The sequence below is a fragment of the Penicillium robsamsonii genome, assembly GCF_028829455.1.
Source record: "Penicillium robsamsonii strain IBT 29466 chromosome Unknown utg000004l_segment0_segment0, whole genome shotgun sequence".
Taxonomy (NCBI): Eukaryota; Fungi; Ascomycota; class Eurotiomycetes; order Eurotiales; family Aspergillaceae; genus Penicillium; species Penicillium robsamsonii.
In genome coordinates this window covers 967,757-980,658 of record NW_026643222.1, presented here as the reverse complement: position 1 = coordinate 980,658, position 12,902 = coordinate 967,757, and the positions used below count along the sequence as shown (strand labels likewise).

At 46.8% G+C, this 12,902-nt stretch overlaps 8 protein-coding genes across 8 annotated transcripts; 5 read left to right on the top strand and 3 right to left on the bottom strand.

Moving 5' to 3' along the window:
• Positions 1-56: 56 nt before the first annotated feature.
• On the bottom strand, positions 57-485 carry N7447_007861 (putative pathogenesis associated protein Pep2; the record flags this gene model as incomplete). Its single annotated transcript, XM_057232123.1, has 1 exon — positions 57-485. One exon carries the CDS (start codon positions 483-485, stop codon positions 57-59), a length of 429 nt encoding a protein of 142 aa, XP_057083888.1.
• A 521-nt stretch (positions 486-1,006) lies between these two features.
• N7447_007860 (Quinate/shikimate 5-dehydrogenase/glutamyl-tRNA reductase) lies at positions 1,007-1,385 on the top strand (the record flags this gene model as incomplete). The annotated part of the gene is given in 2 exon segments (XM_057232122.1): positions 1,007-1,174; positions 1,194-1,385. 2 exon segments carry the CDS (start codon positions 1,007-1,009, stop codon positions 1,383-1,385), a joined length of 360 nt encoding a protein of 119 aa, XP_057083887.1.
• A 154-nt stretch (positions 1,386-1,539) lies between these two features.
• Positions 1,540-2,130, bottom strand: N7447_007859 (uncharacterized protein; the record flags this gene model as incomplete). The annotated part of the gene is made up of 1 exon (XM_057232121.1): positions 1,540-2,130. The coding sequence occupies one exon, from the start codon at positions 2,128-2,130 to the stop codon at positions 1,540-1,542; it is 591 nt and encodes a 196-aa protein (XP_057083886.1).
• A 2,516-nt stretch (positions 2,131-4,646) lies between these two features.
• Positions 4,647-5,564, top strand: N7447_007858 (Ras family protein; the record flags this gene model as incomplete). Its single annotated transcript, XM_057232120.1, has 4 exons — positions 4,647-4,658; positions 4,721-4,835; positions 4,949-5,224; positions 5,326-5,564. 4 exons carry the CDS (start codon positions 4,647-4,649, stop codon positions 5,562-5,564), a joined length of 642 nt encoding a protein of 213 aa, XP_057083885.1.
• Positions 5,565-6,437: 873 nt separating this feature from the next.
• N7447_007857 (flavin adenine dinucleotide pyrophosphatase) lies at positions 6,438-7,614 on the bottom strand (the record flags this gene model as incomplete). Its single annotated transcript, XM_057232119.1, has 3 exons — positions 6,438-7,071; positions 7,191-7,357; positions 7,423-7,614. 3 exons carry the CDS (start codon positions 7,612-7,614, stop codon positions 6,438-6,440), a joined length of 993 nt encoding a protein of 330 aa, XP_057083884.1.
• A 221-nt stretch (positions 7,615-7,835) lies between these two features.
• Positions 7,836-8,561, top strand: N7447_007856 (GMF family protein; the record flags this gene model as incomplete). Its single annotated transcript, XM_057232118.1, has 4 exons — positions 7,836-7,838; positions 7,926-8,025; positions 8,166-8,296; positions 8,370-8,561. The coding sequence occupies 4 exons, from the start codon at positions 7,836-7,838 to the stop codon at positions 8,559-8,561; spliced, it is 426 nt and encodes a 141-aa protein (XP_057083883.1).
• Positions 8,562-10,001: 1,440 nt separating this feature from the next.
• N7447_007855 (uncharacterized protein) lies at positions 10,002-11,240 on the top strand (the record flags this gene model as incomplete). The annotated part of the gene is made up of 4 exons (XM_057232117.1): positions 10,002-10,454; positions 10,539-10,699; positions 10,808-10,895; positions 10,962-11,240. 4 exons carry the CDS (start codon positions 10,002-10,004, stop codon positions 11,238-11,240), a joined length of 981 nt encoding a protein of 326 aa, XP_057083882.1.
• Positions 11,241-11,246: 6 nt separating this feature from the next.
• N7447_007854 (uncharacterized protein) lies at positions 11,247-11,438 on the top strand (the record flags this gene model as incomplete). Its single annotated transcript, XM_057232116.1, has 1 exon — positions 11,247-11,438. One exon carries the CDS (start codon positions 11,247-11,249, stop codon positions 11,436-11,438), a length of 192 nt encoding a protein of 63 aa, XP_057083881.1.
• Positions 11,439-12,902: the final 1,464 nt, after the last annotated feature.

Sequence of the window (12,902 nt, the reverse complement as noted above, 5' to 3'; positions counted from 1 at the left end):
CCAACCACTCCTTAGCAAGTCGATACAACAAATCATGCTTCTCCCCACAAACAGTTCTAGCATGGCGACGATGATGAGGCATATTCCTCAGCACCGTAACCCCCCATAGTAAGCTCCTGACAATATGCCAGACACTTATATCCCTCCGGATAAGAGTTGAGCTTCTCCACGTCCATGTCGGGGACCAGATTTGGAATCACGGGCAACAGCTTATCCTTCTCATACCAATATCGCACGAATCGCGCACCCCAGCGCCCGTCAAGCTTCTCGAAGAAACAAAAACGGCAGTCTGCCTCCGCATCCACTTCGATTCCGTTGATTGTGAATCGCTGGGTGATTGTGGCCTTCATTTTGGTTACAGCACGACTGGCATCCGGGGTAATATCGGTCGTTACTCCATGGCATCGGTGCATGATAAATGCCCCTCGTCCATCCCTGCTTTGGAGGCTGCCATGAAGTCCAGGGAGGAAATTCGGCCGGACCATGTAGTGTAGACATATGCTCCTGGGTGGAAGATTGATTCGAAATTTCCCCATTCACAGGCATCACTAGAGTTCTTAATCAGGTTAAGGTCGAAAATATATTCTTGTAGGTTGTTCTTACCGGTAGCAAGACCATCCCTCAGCTAGCTCGCGGAGTTTTGCACGCTCAGGAATCAGGTTATCTGGTCTGTTGTTGCGAAAAGCATGTTCGGGCTAGGCTCCCTCAGGCAAGGAATGCAAGTTGGGCATGATGAAACTAAGTTGGTGTAGATTGTATGTTCAAAAGATTGTAATATATAAGTATACCCTTTTTGCGGTGTCTTGGGGTAATCATTTTGACGGCTGAATTCATTGCCGAGAAACCCCAATATATATTTTTGAGACTCGAATAAGCAAAATATTCAGATAAAGGCAACCCTTGATCCCCCGCCAGTCTGTGTTGGTGCCACACATGAGCCGCGTGGTACCACTCTTGTAATACACATTGTTGCAAGCTCCTATCATGGTAGATATGTCTCATCAATATGTTTCATGATCGAGTTCTTGTATGGCATGGTCGCAACCAAGCCTGCTGTGGTGGGTGCCTTAGCAATCTTCAGCAGGTCATTGATTGTGGGACATTCCGTCGAGGGGAATTTCCAGGAGAGGCCGAGAGATTTCGCAATATAGTTGTGCATGCTATAGGCGATGGAGTGAGTGACACCCAAACAGACGCCGCTCCTGACGGTGGCACAACACAATCAAGGGTGGGACACGGTTACGGGTGTGGAGGTACTGCTCGCACAGGCATTCGACCAGTTTATGCTTTGGGCAGGATTTGAGCCGCCGAGAGATATTATGGCGGAAGTAATAGTGGTGCTTGTTGGAGAGCGGGCTACTATGGCGAAAGGCGGCATGCTTTAAATTTGGAATTCAATAGGCCAGGTTCAAAAATTTGACAGGTACAATATGCAATTGCTTGATTTCAAAACACGAAGTACGTCAATCAGTGCTCAACACTAGGAATCCTACTCGGATGATTGGATCATTTGGTTTGATAGAGTGGGTGTTCGGCTATTTATTCCATTGCTATTGTGTCAATCGATATTTCCCCCACACCGAGATTGCCGAGGGAAATGGGTAACTCACGCTGTGTCTTCCATTCCGGCAATCCACAGATTGTCGATGATCCAATTGGCTTGGGTCTTTGATAGATACACCTCCCATGCGACATTCGATTACCCCAATCGCGGAGTTCCTGCTCCAGGATCGGCAAGTTATGACAATTCACTGGAAGCCATCCAGTAGCCGTAGGCTGGATCAGTAGTGCAAGGACATTCAAAACCCAGAACTTGCTGTTACTACTTCTTCCGGGGCAGTTGAGGCTGCTATCGTAGGACCTTATCACCCTATCGACAAATGGATGCAAGGGACGAGTGATATCGGCGATTCGGAATAGACCCGTAAGAAGAGGAGTACTAAAGATCCCACCAGTATACTCATGCTCGGGTCTCAGACCAGATCCTGTGTCTACGACGTGATATGCCATGCCTCCAACGGAATCCGAGTGGAGATACAGACCCCAGTAGAACTCATTGGGCTCGGGTGGTTCTTGACGGGCTTGGAGAATGACATATAGTCCGCCGACTTTGAGATCTGCAAGAGTCATCTCGAGATGATTGGCTGGTCCTCGGGATCTTCGATTTTGGGCTTGGTGGCAGTTTGATTAGTCTCCTTGGGCGTTGGGTAGGCACGAGTTGGGTAGCGTGCAATCTATCTTCACGATGGAGACAGTTCGGTGAGTTCTTCAGTGTCAGGTACTTAAATCTCCGATAGATTGGACACGTTGTGTTAATTGTACTCTGCTCATGTGCCCAGGCAATTGTACCCCCATGGCCTGTCGCACGCCGAACGCTATTGGTGATGCTTCAGGCCCCTAGTTACGTCAAGTGCGATTCTATCCCGAGATCCATTTCTTAGCTGACGAGCGATTCCGGGGCATGTACCAGTTTCTAACCGGATCTTTTTATCTAGGCCAGTTACAATTCCAGCCTAACACCGATTCGGTATCTGCACAAGACTCAATATTGACGGTTCTCCATGTCCCTTACAAATTTCACTCGATCGTTGGCAGATGTGGATCACTCCACACTATGCAACGGGGTTTGTAGGTTCTAGAAACATATTTTAGTCTGCATCACGTTTGTGTGACCTGAGTAGATTTGTCACTCGATATTGCAGCTTACCAATAGTCTTTCCCATCACATCTCTTTATGCGGCTCATTCTCGTCATCCCATCGTTCTTTCTAAGCGCTGCCTCGAAACATAATCCCGTTTACTACTTGCCAGATGCTGATAGATGCATAGTCACCAGAGTCATGATCAATCACAGACCGTGAGTCCGTTTGACAGATCATATCTGGATCGGCCGACATTGGAAATCAAACGGATGCAGCCTTACTGATTATCCGGTCGCTTCTAAGAATAATCTATGGACTAAAATTTGAATGTTAACCAACGGAATCTTATCTCGGCTCTTTTCTAACCTTTAAGACATTCGTGATTACGCACAAGGAATTAACTTCCGGTCATCCATGGGAAAGAAATCAACAGAGTCGTGCCTAGGTCAAGATAGGCATCGCGCCGGGAAAGAACCGTGGACGGAATGTAATTAATTTTTATTTTTACTTTAGCATCACTAGAAGACAATAATTGGCATGTCAAAGTTCAAAGTGTGTGAAAGTATGAAGTATGTTATAGACGATCGTTACCCAGCTCGATGTGATCCATGCCTAAATGTGACTCTGTACACATCCTCTAGAATCTAAGTCTTATGTAAAGTCGCGGGGTTCCTGCTAAAGCTAATATAAGCAATTCATGGACAGCCGTTGGGCCTAGTCGAAGGTTGAAGAAAAGAAGTGCGGCAAATGGTACGGATCAAACTCCCGATCTGTAGCTTTGCATATGTCAAAAAACGGCGTGACTCAGACTTTGGTAAGGCATATGGGGACTAGTAAAATTAGTTGATTGGCATCGAACACTGCGATGATTTGGCTATGATCAAGGTTCCAAAAGTGGGACGATGAGGTTAGGAATTTTTCCGATGTATCCAATCATAAAAAGTGACAGAGGTGATTATGTTGCGGCGGGATGATGCAATTATGCAAGGCGGGCGTCTACCTGCAAGCCATCCAGGGTAGTCTAGGCGTATAAGAAAGCCATAATGAATATGCGGTGGCAAGCAAACTATACAGACTCTTTGGTGCCCAACATCACTTGCTATCTGAACGATTGTTTGTTATTTCTAGACCTAACTTGTACATAGGTGGACATATAGGCCGAAGCCCTAAAAGCGCCAAAGAGGGACCCAGCTCCACCGGGACGGCAGATCCACTCTGGAGGAACTGGGTTTCTTGACTTCTGTATGGTGTAGATTTTGAAGCCAGTAGACAAGACAGAGGTAAGCGATAATTACAAAATTAATGTAGATTGCGAGTAAAAGGAGAAAGCGTAAGATAATCTCCGCTATATATTGTCGTTAATTGCACGTTCCTCAATGGGGCCGTGGCTTAAGCCAATCAATTCCCTTGTAGAGATACAATTTAGTAGTGTACCAAAGCCATATATTGGCACGGAATGCAAATCGAGAAAGGTAGGGGAATAACAGAGCAACAACACTATTATATAGCTTCGGACAATAAAAAGCAATAGAACAATAGAACGACAGAATCGTACATAGAGATCTCAAATAATAAAAAATAATAGGAAATATAAAAGCAATCTAGCACCGTTCAATGGCGCGCATGTCCCCTTTTTCTGACCCAATCACCATTTTCTCCCCACTATCTCCTGAATTTCCCTTCGCCCCTTCTTTCCCTTCCTTCTTTTCTGTTTTCTTAAGAAAGAAAAGAAACAGATCTCTTTGTTTGTTTTTTTTAGTATTATTTTATATCTGTTTACCCCAGACCTTCGAAACTGATTCTCGAAGAGAAGAAGAACCTTGGAAGCTCGGTCTCCATTTATTTTCTTCCCGTTCCAACCTCCGAACTCTCTCCCCCTAATTCTCCCACCCTTTGTTTTTTAAAGGAACATTACGTGAATTTCACTTTAAATTGTCCTGCGATCCCTTTTTTATCGCTTTAATATCTTTTCGTTTCGTTTCATTTTCTCTATTTGAAACTCATAATGGCCTCAAAGGTGAGCACTTTGATCTAATGTGGTACGACAGTTCCAACAGCTAACCCTTATTTGTCTACCAGTTCCTAAGAGAATACAAGCTGGTGGTTGTCGGCGGTGGTGGCGTCGGCAAGTCCTGCTTGACCATCCAACTGATCCAGAGTCACTTCGTGGACGAGTACGATCCAACAATTGAAGGTGAGCCCGAAGCCCCCGTTTCATCAGCCGCGCGGATCATATCACGTCTTCCCAGGGGGTGCCTACCCCCCGCTGAACAACATAGCTAATTCGGAACCTTCTTCCGCCTACAGATTCCTACCGCAAGCAGTGTGTGATCGATGATGAAGTCGCTTTGTTGGATGTCCTGGATACAGCAGGTCAGGAGGAATACTCGGCTATGCGAGAACAATACATGCGAACCGGCGAGGGATTCCTTCTCATCTACTCCATTACATCGCGTCAATCCTTCGAAGAAATCATGACCTTCCAACAGCAAATCCTGCGCGTCAAGGACAAGGATTACTTCCCCATCATTGTTGTTGCCAACAAGTGCGATTTGGAAAAGGAGCGTGTGGTCTCCGAGCAGGGTATGCTTCCATCTCTACATTCCCTAAAACTCCCCCTTGAAACCGAAACTCAATCCCGAATCCGATATCCAAATCCCGCTAACCATTCACTTTTACAACAGAGGGCGAAGCGCTCGCCCGTCAGTTCGGCTGCAAGTTCATCGAAACCTCCGCCAAGTCCCGCATCAACGTCGAGAACGCCTTCTACGACCTCGTCCGCGAGATCCGCCGCTACAACAAGGAGATGTCCTCGTACCCCTCCGGCTCCGGCGCATTCGGCGCCCGCGCACCAGAGGGCAAGATGGACGTGAGCGACCCCGGCGAGAGCGCCGGCTGCTGCTCAAAGTGCGTCATCATGTAAAACACCAAAATGATCCGAATCGCGATACCCTCGAATCTCGAGCCCTCCGAAAGGAAGAGTTTTAAAGGATTTATACGTCCGAGTGCACACTTGGGAAAGTTGGATATGTTCATTTATTTTGAATGGCTTTAATCTCTGCAACCGCCACTCAGATCACACAACATGGGAAATACGGAGACTGCAAAATTGCAACCTCGAAAAACCTGAAAAAAATTACCAAAGAAGTGGCATTGTCGTTTGTGTTACGGATGTTTGTGGGTTCTTCAACTCGCATTCTTGATGACTGCCGACCTTGACGCCCAACCTCGTCTCACGAAACATTTTGATTCCCCTTTTGTTGTCCGATTGCGTCTTTGTTTTAGTCCCTTTTTTTTTTCTTTTTGCTGTTCAAGTCTTTGCGAAAGATCCCTGGTGTTTGTTTATCTATCGCCTTTTATTATCATTATCCTTTGTCGCTCCAGACGACACGGCTGTTAATATATGTCTCTTTTATGGCGAGGTGGATTGCTTTCCATCATTGCGGCATGTACCTTGGTTTTTGAGATTGTCCTGGTATGAGTCTTCTATCTATTGCTCTACGTATGACCTCGGGATATATTCCCATCTATCCTTGATAGTGTGATCCATTGGGTCTGATACCTTATCTCAAAGTTCTCATTACCTCTTGACAAGGGCTCTCTTTTTGCAAGGCTGCTATGACAGCTAGAGCATGGGGTGTTCTCGATCTAGTCTCGCTTATAGCTTCATGTGATAATCTAGCCTGATCAATATTTACATGTTAGAAACTCTTAACTGAAATATACATGTCGAATTTCTATGCTCGATGTGCTATGCATGTTTCAGACATCGCAGTCTACATGTGTAATCAACAATCTACTGACTGAAAACTTGGTCCGAGTCGGACGGAACATCCAACTCATTCTCCTTGGTAACCAGCTTGCCCTGAACATTCTCCTCGACCTCCCTGACCAACGACTCCATGTATGCCTTATCCGCCCCGACCAAAGTAACAGTATTGCGCTTTTTACCCCAACGCGGATAGCTGCCAACCTTGATCCCCCGAGGCTCAACCTTAGCGGCAAGCTCAGTCAGGTATGGCGCCACCGCACTCTCAGGCAACGGCGTGCTGACCATCAAGCGGAATGTTCCCTTACCATCCGGGTTCGTCAAGCGGGGAACAAGGTAAGGCTTCAAATTCTGGAGCAGACGCTCGAAAAGCCGCGGCACGCCGGGCAGGATGTGCACATTGCCGTTCACCACCGCGACCGGCACCCACAAGTCGTCCGCGACGAACAGGGCCTGTGACTCGGCGGAGACCTTGGGGTCGAAGGGTAGCTCGACCATGCGTAGCTTGGCGGTCAGGCCTGGTGAAGGTTTCTCCCAGTCGAAGTTGAGTTGCATAGGGTGAGGTTTGGAGAGGCGCTTCATGCGCTCGAAGGCCGGCTTGTGCAATGCCAACTTCAGATCGAATGCCTTAGCGATTGAAGAGTATGTGATATCATCGTGTCTGTGAATTGGGGATATGTGTTAGCTGCGGGTTTGTATGGAGTGTCGCATTGCGCGTTGTCGGCGTGGATCCGTTTCTCAATGATGCGGAGAAACTAGGGATGGGGTGGTGGTACGGACGTGGGCCCAATGCCGCCGCTGGTAACGACAAAGTCATAGCGGGAGCTCATGCGTCGTATGGCTTCGATTATATCCTCCTCGTCATCGGGGACGACCTCGACTCGCTTCAGTTCGATGCCGAGCGAGAAGCAGAACTTGGCTAGGTAGGGCGAGTTGGTGTCGATGGTCTAATGGTTGAGGTGATATCAGAATCTTTCTGTTCATGAGGGGGTCTTTGGATATATCCAATTACCTTTCCACCGAGAACCTCATCACCGATAATGAGGCATGCTGCCGTGTGAATGGGCTTGAGCGCGGCTGATGTCATCGCGAACGGACCTGAGCGAGGGGCCAGGGACGGGGTCGAGAAGGAGGGACTGGTTGGACGATAGGGACTAAATTGACGTGGGAAGTGTCGAGTCAGTAGGTTCAGTCGGTTGAGCATGAAGATATAGGTGTAGGAGTTTGGATCTGGATTGTTCGCAGCGTGGAGAAGGTGAAGTGGGGGAACAGGGACACTCCGCCCGCATTTCCATCTCGCCTTTCCTACAGCTTTCTCCGTTTTCCAACATATCTAGTATCATCTTTATTCAGTGCATTACCAGCGCTAGACTCAGGACTTTAGTTTCCTTGTCTTCTTTGCGTGTCCCACAGTTCACGCCCAAAATGGTGAGATGTCTTCCCGCTCCAGGTTGATTGGCATAGGCCATGCGAACTGCTCGCAGATTTCCCCCATCAGGCACTGACTTATGGTAGTCTGATTCACGACTATATTCGTTTTCTCCTGAGACCAAGGAGAAGCTGCGCAAATTCCGCCTGGGCACATCGAGAGCCAAGGACGCGCAAGCTATCATTTGTATGGGTCCCTAAATCTGCCCTTTCCCACATCTCTCATGCATTTCGACGGAAACCAAGCCATATAGCACGTACATGGTGCCGGTTATAACCACACCGGTATCCTTCCCTGCGCCTTAAGCTGACAGTGGCACATGATAGACATCATTGATGCAAAGACCCAGGAGATCCGGCCGCAAGACGATGAGGTCTACTCCAAGATGGAAGATCTGGCCGATGATCTTCCCGAATCCTCACCGCGATTCATTCTGCTCAGTTACCCAACGACAACCGTAAGTCGTCTATCAAACATACAAACTCGATCCAACTCATGGCATACGTACTAAATGAGACGTGCACTCGCAGAAAGACGGACGTCCCTCAGTCCCTTATGTTCTCCTCTACTGGCTCCCTGAGAATTGCAACCCGATGCAACGGATGTCGTATGCAAATGCAGTGGAGTTGATGCGCACCAGTGCCCAAGTCAACCGAGTGATCGAGGTGGAGGCCGATGAAGATATCATCGACATTAAGTCCAAGCTGACTGGGTCGGATTGAGGCATCCAGGCTAGTGAATGCACCCCTTGATTGGAGAGCATGTCCATCGGTGGATTGAGCATATACCCAAGGCGTGGGATTTGTATAGAGGGCGTTTTTCTTTTTTTTTTTTTTTTTTTTTTTTTTGGCGGAATGACTGGATCCTATTAGCTTGGAAATGCCACCCATGCACACAGGAATACCCTAGGGGTCGAATGTACTTCTGGAATTCTAAATCTGACATGCACTTGACTGCCTAGACTAAAATTCCCGGGATCTCATGCTGGCGTCGATCACACAAGACTATGGGACGGAATTTGTGATCTATCAACCCAGATGAATTTGTAACGGTGCGGTTCGTATGTCTCCCGCTAGTGGTAGATCTCACGAGCCATGTACTTTGTACTCCCAAGTCGCCCTGTTTTGAGTTTCCCAACGAGAATGGCCAAGGTCTGTCATTCGGGAATGCCGATACTCGGGGCTTAGCCGGCCTATGCAGTCAATTGATACTGTTTGACCTAGGTCTTGATGGCAGCAATGGTTTTTGGTTATCATTGCCATTCATCATCGACCAATAACAAGTCCTTGTGCTCAAAGGGCGATGGGCCCAAGATCTCGCCAGCTCAGCCAGCCATCGGTAACCGCCAGCCACGATGAACACCTAAGCCGATCGATACAACTAAACCTAATACTCACTAGTGAATCAGCCTCGGCTATCCAGTGCAAAATCTCTTCAATCTCACAAGACTTTTGGGGGTCGGTGATCATCCTCGTGGCCCGTAGCTCATACCCTCGTATGGTCCCACTGGTCCCGCTGTGGCCGTGAAAAAGATTCCGGGTGTTTTGATTGATACAATTGGCGGCTTATTCTTGCTCACTCACAATGTGTGGATTGAAGTGGCCATGCAATATAACTAGCAGTGGTTGATTGGTCTTCCTGTAAAATGTAATCGCCCACTACGAGATGCCCTTTCTCTCCACCGTTAACTAAACTCCGATTTTCTTGTTTGAAAATTGGTAGGTGTGGTGTCTGTGCAGGCTGTATAGTCTAGAAAATTCCACCGTACTGAGATCTCGTCAAGTGGCCTACCTATTTAAAATTCAAAGATTACAATGTGTGCAGTTTATAGATGCCTTTATACTTTGCTACTCTTAAACTGTCCTCAATAATTTCAACATTTTACACTAATACCAATGCAATTGTATAGTGCCAAGTGGTATCCGTACCCTACGTATTACACCCGAGGCCATTGCCCTCAAGTAATATTGGAATAGTGATATCCAGTCTAAAGAGCGATAACCTTGGAAGCTATCTAGACGGGGTGGGAAGATTACCAATCCTTTTCATATTGCCCAAAGAGTCGGTCCTATGTCGTGATAATTTCCCAACCAGGAGTGTAATCTTTGCACCTACTCGAAATACATACATTACGGGACATGTAACCTTTTTTGCAATCAAAGATGTTTCGGCCCAAGATCCACCCACGTACACTAGCGGTTATGCCGCAAGATCGCCAGTGGGCTCTACTGGCAAATGATAAGAGGGAACCTCAGACTTCCAGATCAGTTTCCGATTTCCTGAATCAAAGATCCGAGACTACAAAGACGATCTGGATTATATCCAGTGTGCCCATGGAAGGGCTTCTTGAGGCATCAGACGCCAATGCGCTCACCGGCCCTGAGTACGTTACGGCTCTACAGCCTCTCTTGAAGTCGGCCAGATCGGCCTCACGGGAGCTAAAAGCCCTCTCACGTCAACGCGAGATACTCGGAGAAGGTCTTGAAGAGCAAGTGATGGTCAAGCGACAGCGGCAAGGAGAGCTAGATGTCGAAATACTGGAGAGAGCGTACATCGATACCATACCACCAAAGGTTATGTTGGCCACGGCTAAACTGCTCAAGAACAAAAAGTTTGTAAGAATCCAATTTAAGAGGGATGTCAATAAGTACTACGGCATTATTGAGAAAGCAGGCTTCTGCCACCTCACGGGCAGTTAGGATCCCGCGAATATCAAACCAGCCCAGCTAGTTCTAAAACGCCTCAGCGGTGATGGGATTGCGCACCTATTTGGGGTGGAAACGCTCTTGTTATCCGACACAAGCAATGGCAACTACTCATTACCAACTACTCATTACCCTCAGACCGATCCAGATTGGGCGTTAGTACTAATTAGCTATACAGCCCTGTCCCTGCACACGAATATAGAAGCATTAGACAAAGGACACATAGTCATTGTTCCGATCTTGAGTGATACTGAGATCACTAGTCCTTCGCGTTGGAAATGTGTGTTGACGGATGAAGCCATCCGCCACCTTACGGCGATTACAACGCCCAGTCGTTCCTGGAGATGGAACGTAAGTCGTCCTAATCTTGTTGGGTTTATTAGCAAGCTAACATTTCACTAGGACTTCGACTAAAAGGAGCTTGAGTTTCGTTCTGATGCCAGACCCGCAAAGCGCTTTTTGTACTTTCGCTTCATTGTCACATACATCTTTTGCAAGAATCGAGGTCAAGTCACATTCACGGACAAGGTTGAGGCGGCCCACCAATTCTGGCCAACACCAGGCCCTTATCTCAGAAAGGCAATGCTGCGGACGTTGGCCAGAAACATTTCAGGTCACCAGCTACCCGAGAACATGGTGGAAGACCAGACTTTCGAGGATTTGGAGCACGTTGAGGGAGAGGCCCAGTTTATATAGGAAACTATGGTCGCCTCGAGTAAGACTTCGATGTCTGATGGAATGGAGGAAGGGGACTCGGAAACGAGCCAAGGCCAGGCTCTAGATGAGGATGGTATCAGTTCGGGTGATGATGAGCCTTTTTATGATGGAGTTCCTATGAATTGGCTCCTATGCCGTGGTGATGCACTTGCTTTTGCTGACGGCGTCGATTTGTAAATTATTATGTACGCCATAGGCTGAGGAATTGCTATTAATACTTTGGCGCTTTGGTCGGAGAGATCCCTATATGTCAAAAGGTTCTGATACCACCCTTCGATGGTAAATGGATTCTACATTAAGCTTCATAGTTCTGGTTACCAATAATTTAGTCAGCACTATAAAGTGTGCTACTATACGAGAAAGGAAGAAGGAAAAATAATAAAAAATACTAAAGTCGGAGTACATACGTGTACATGTATACATATACTTGTCTCTAAGTACTAATTCCTTTATATTGTACGATATAGTATCTCGTATATCGTACTCCGGAGGTATAATACAGAAAGTCTATAAAGAAAATACCAAAGTTAAAAAAGGTTCACGATCTCCACGGCAATTTAAATCGCGGTTTCAAAGGGAACTCACTCGAACCGCCTGATCGACTGCAGTAATGAAATGTCCTGCCCCTCGACTATTTTCCCGGTGAATTGTCTATGCATTTCAAGAATTTCAACATTTTACACCGTGTATCAATACCCAACGGGGTGGTGATAGGGCCCGAGTCCCGACATCTAGAATGGCGGTGGCAAGGCGGGTGTGGCATCCGTGCCCAGCTGCGTAGTCTTACACCCGGGGCCATTGCCCTGGGTCAAGGTATGCATATTCGGAACAGCGATATGCAGTCTATGTAAGCGAGAGCGACAAGGTATATCTAGACAATTTGGAAGAATGCAGCGTCAATGGAATGTTGTAGAGCAGTATACTCGAAGTGTAGAGTACTGTATGGTCATATGGCTAATGAAGCTACATAATATGATCTTGAGTTACGGTGTACATAGTATACATACAGTGTACCCATATGTATTGTATCAAACTGTGCATCTATACTCCCGTGCACATGGGACGGGTCATGCTTACTGCATGCAGAAGGCTCGGAATAATCAAGTACAGGGAGGTATCGCAGATGTATATGATTGTACCAAGTAACTTTTCATCCAGACTACATAACATTATCTGATATCTAGGTTAAGGTCTACCATACTGTACCAAGGCCCTAGAACCGAGCGATCCGACCACCTCCACTCCCAATGAGCCCACATCTTTGGCCCACTTTTAGGAGGGAAATTTGTTTCCTTCCAAGGCGAATTTGCGTTTTTTATTTCCCCGAGGGGGCTGGCTCTGAATTTTTATAAAAAATATTGACCATATCCCAGATTTCTCTTCAATTTCTAAGCGTGCCCACTTTCCACTGCAGGGGTACAAAACTGACAGAATGGGAGAAACCGTTGAGGGACAAAAATACAAAAATGCGATGATCAACGGCCTTAGTCTGCAGTAGTTGCAGTAGTGCATACTCTCGGGTCGAAGTCACCATTCTCCCCAGCGTTTTTTTTTTTCTTTTCGTTTGTTTTTTTTTAAAAAAAAAAATTTAGTCTCTCTTGGATGTTACCCTCACTTGCAGACATTGTAAACCATTATTAT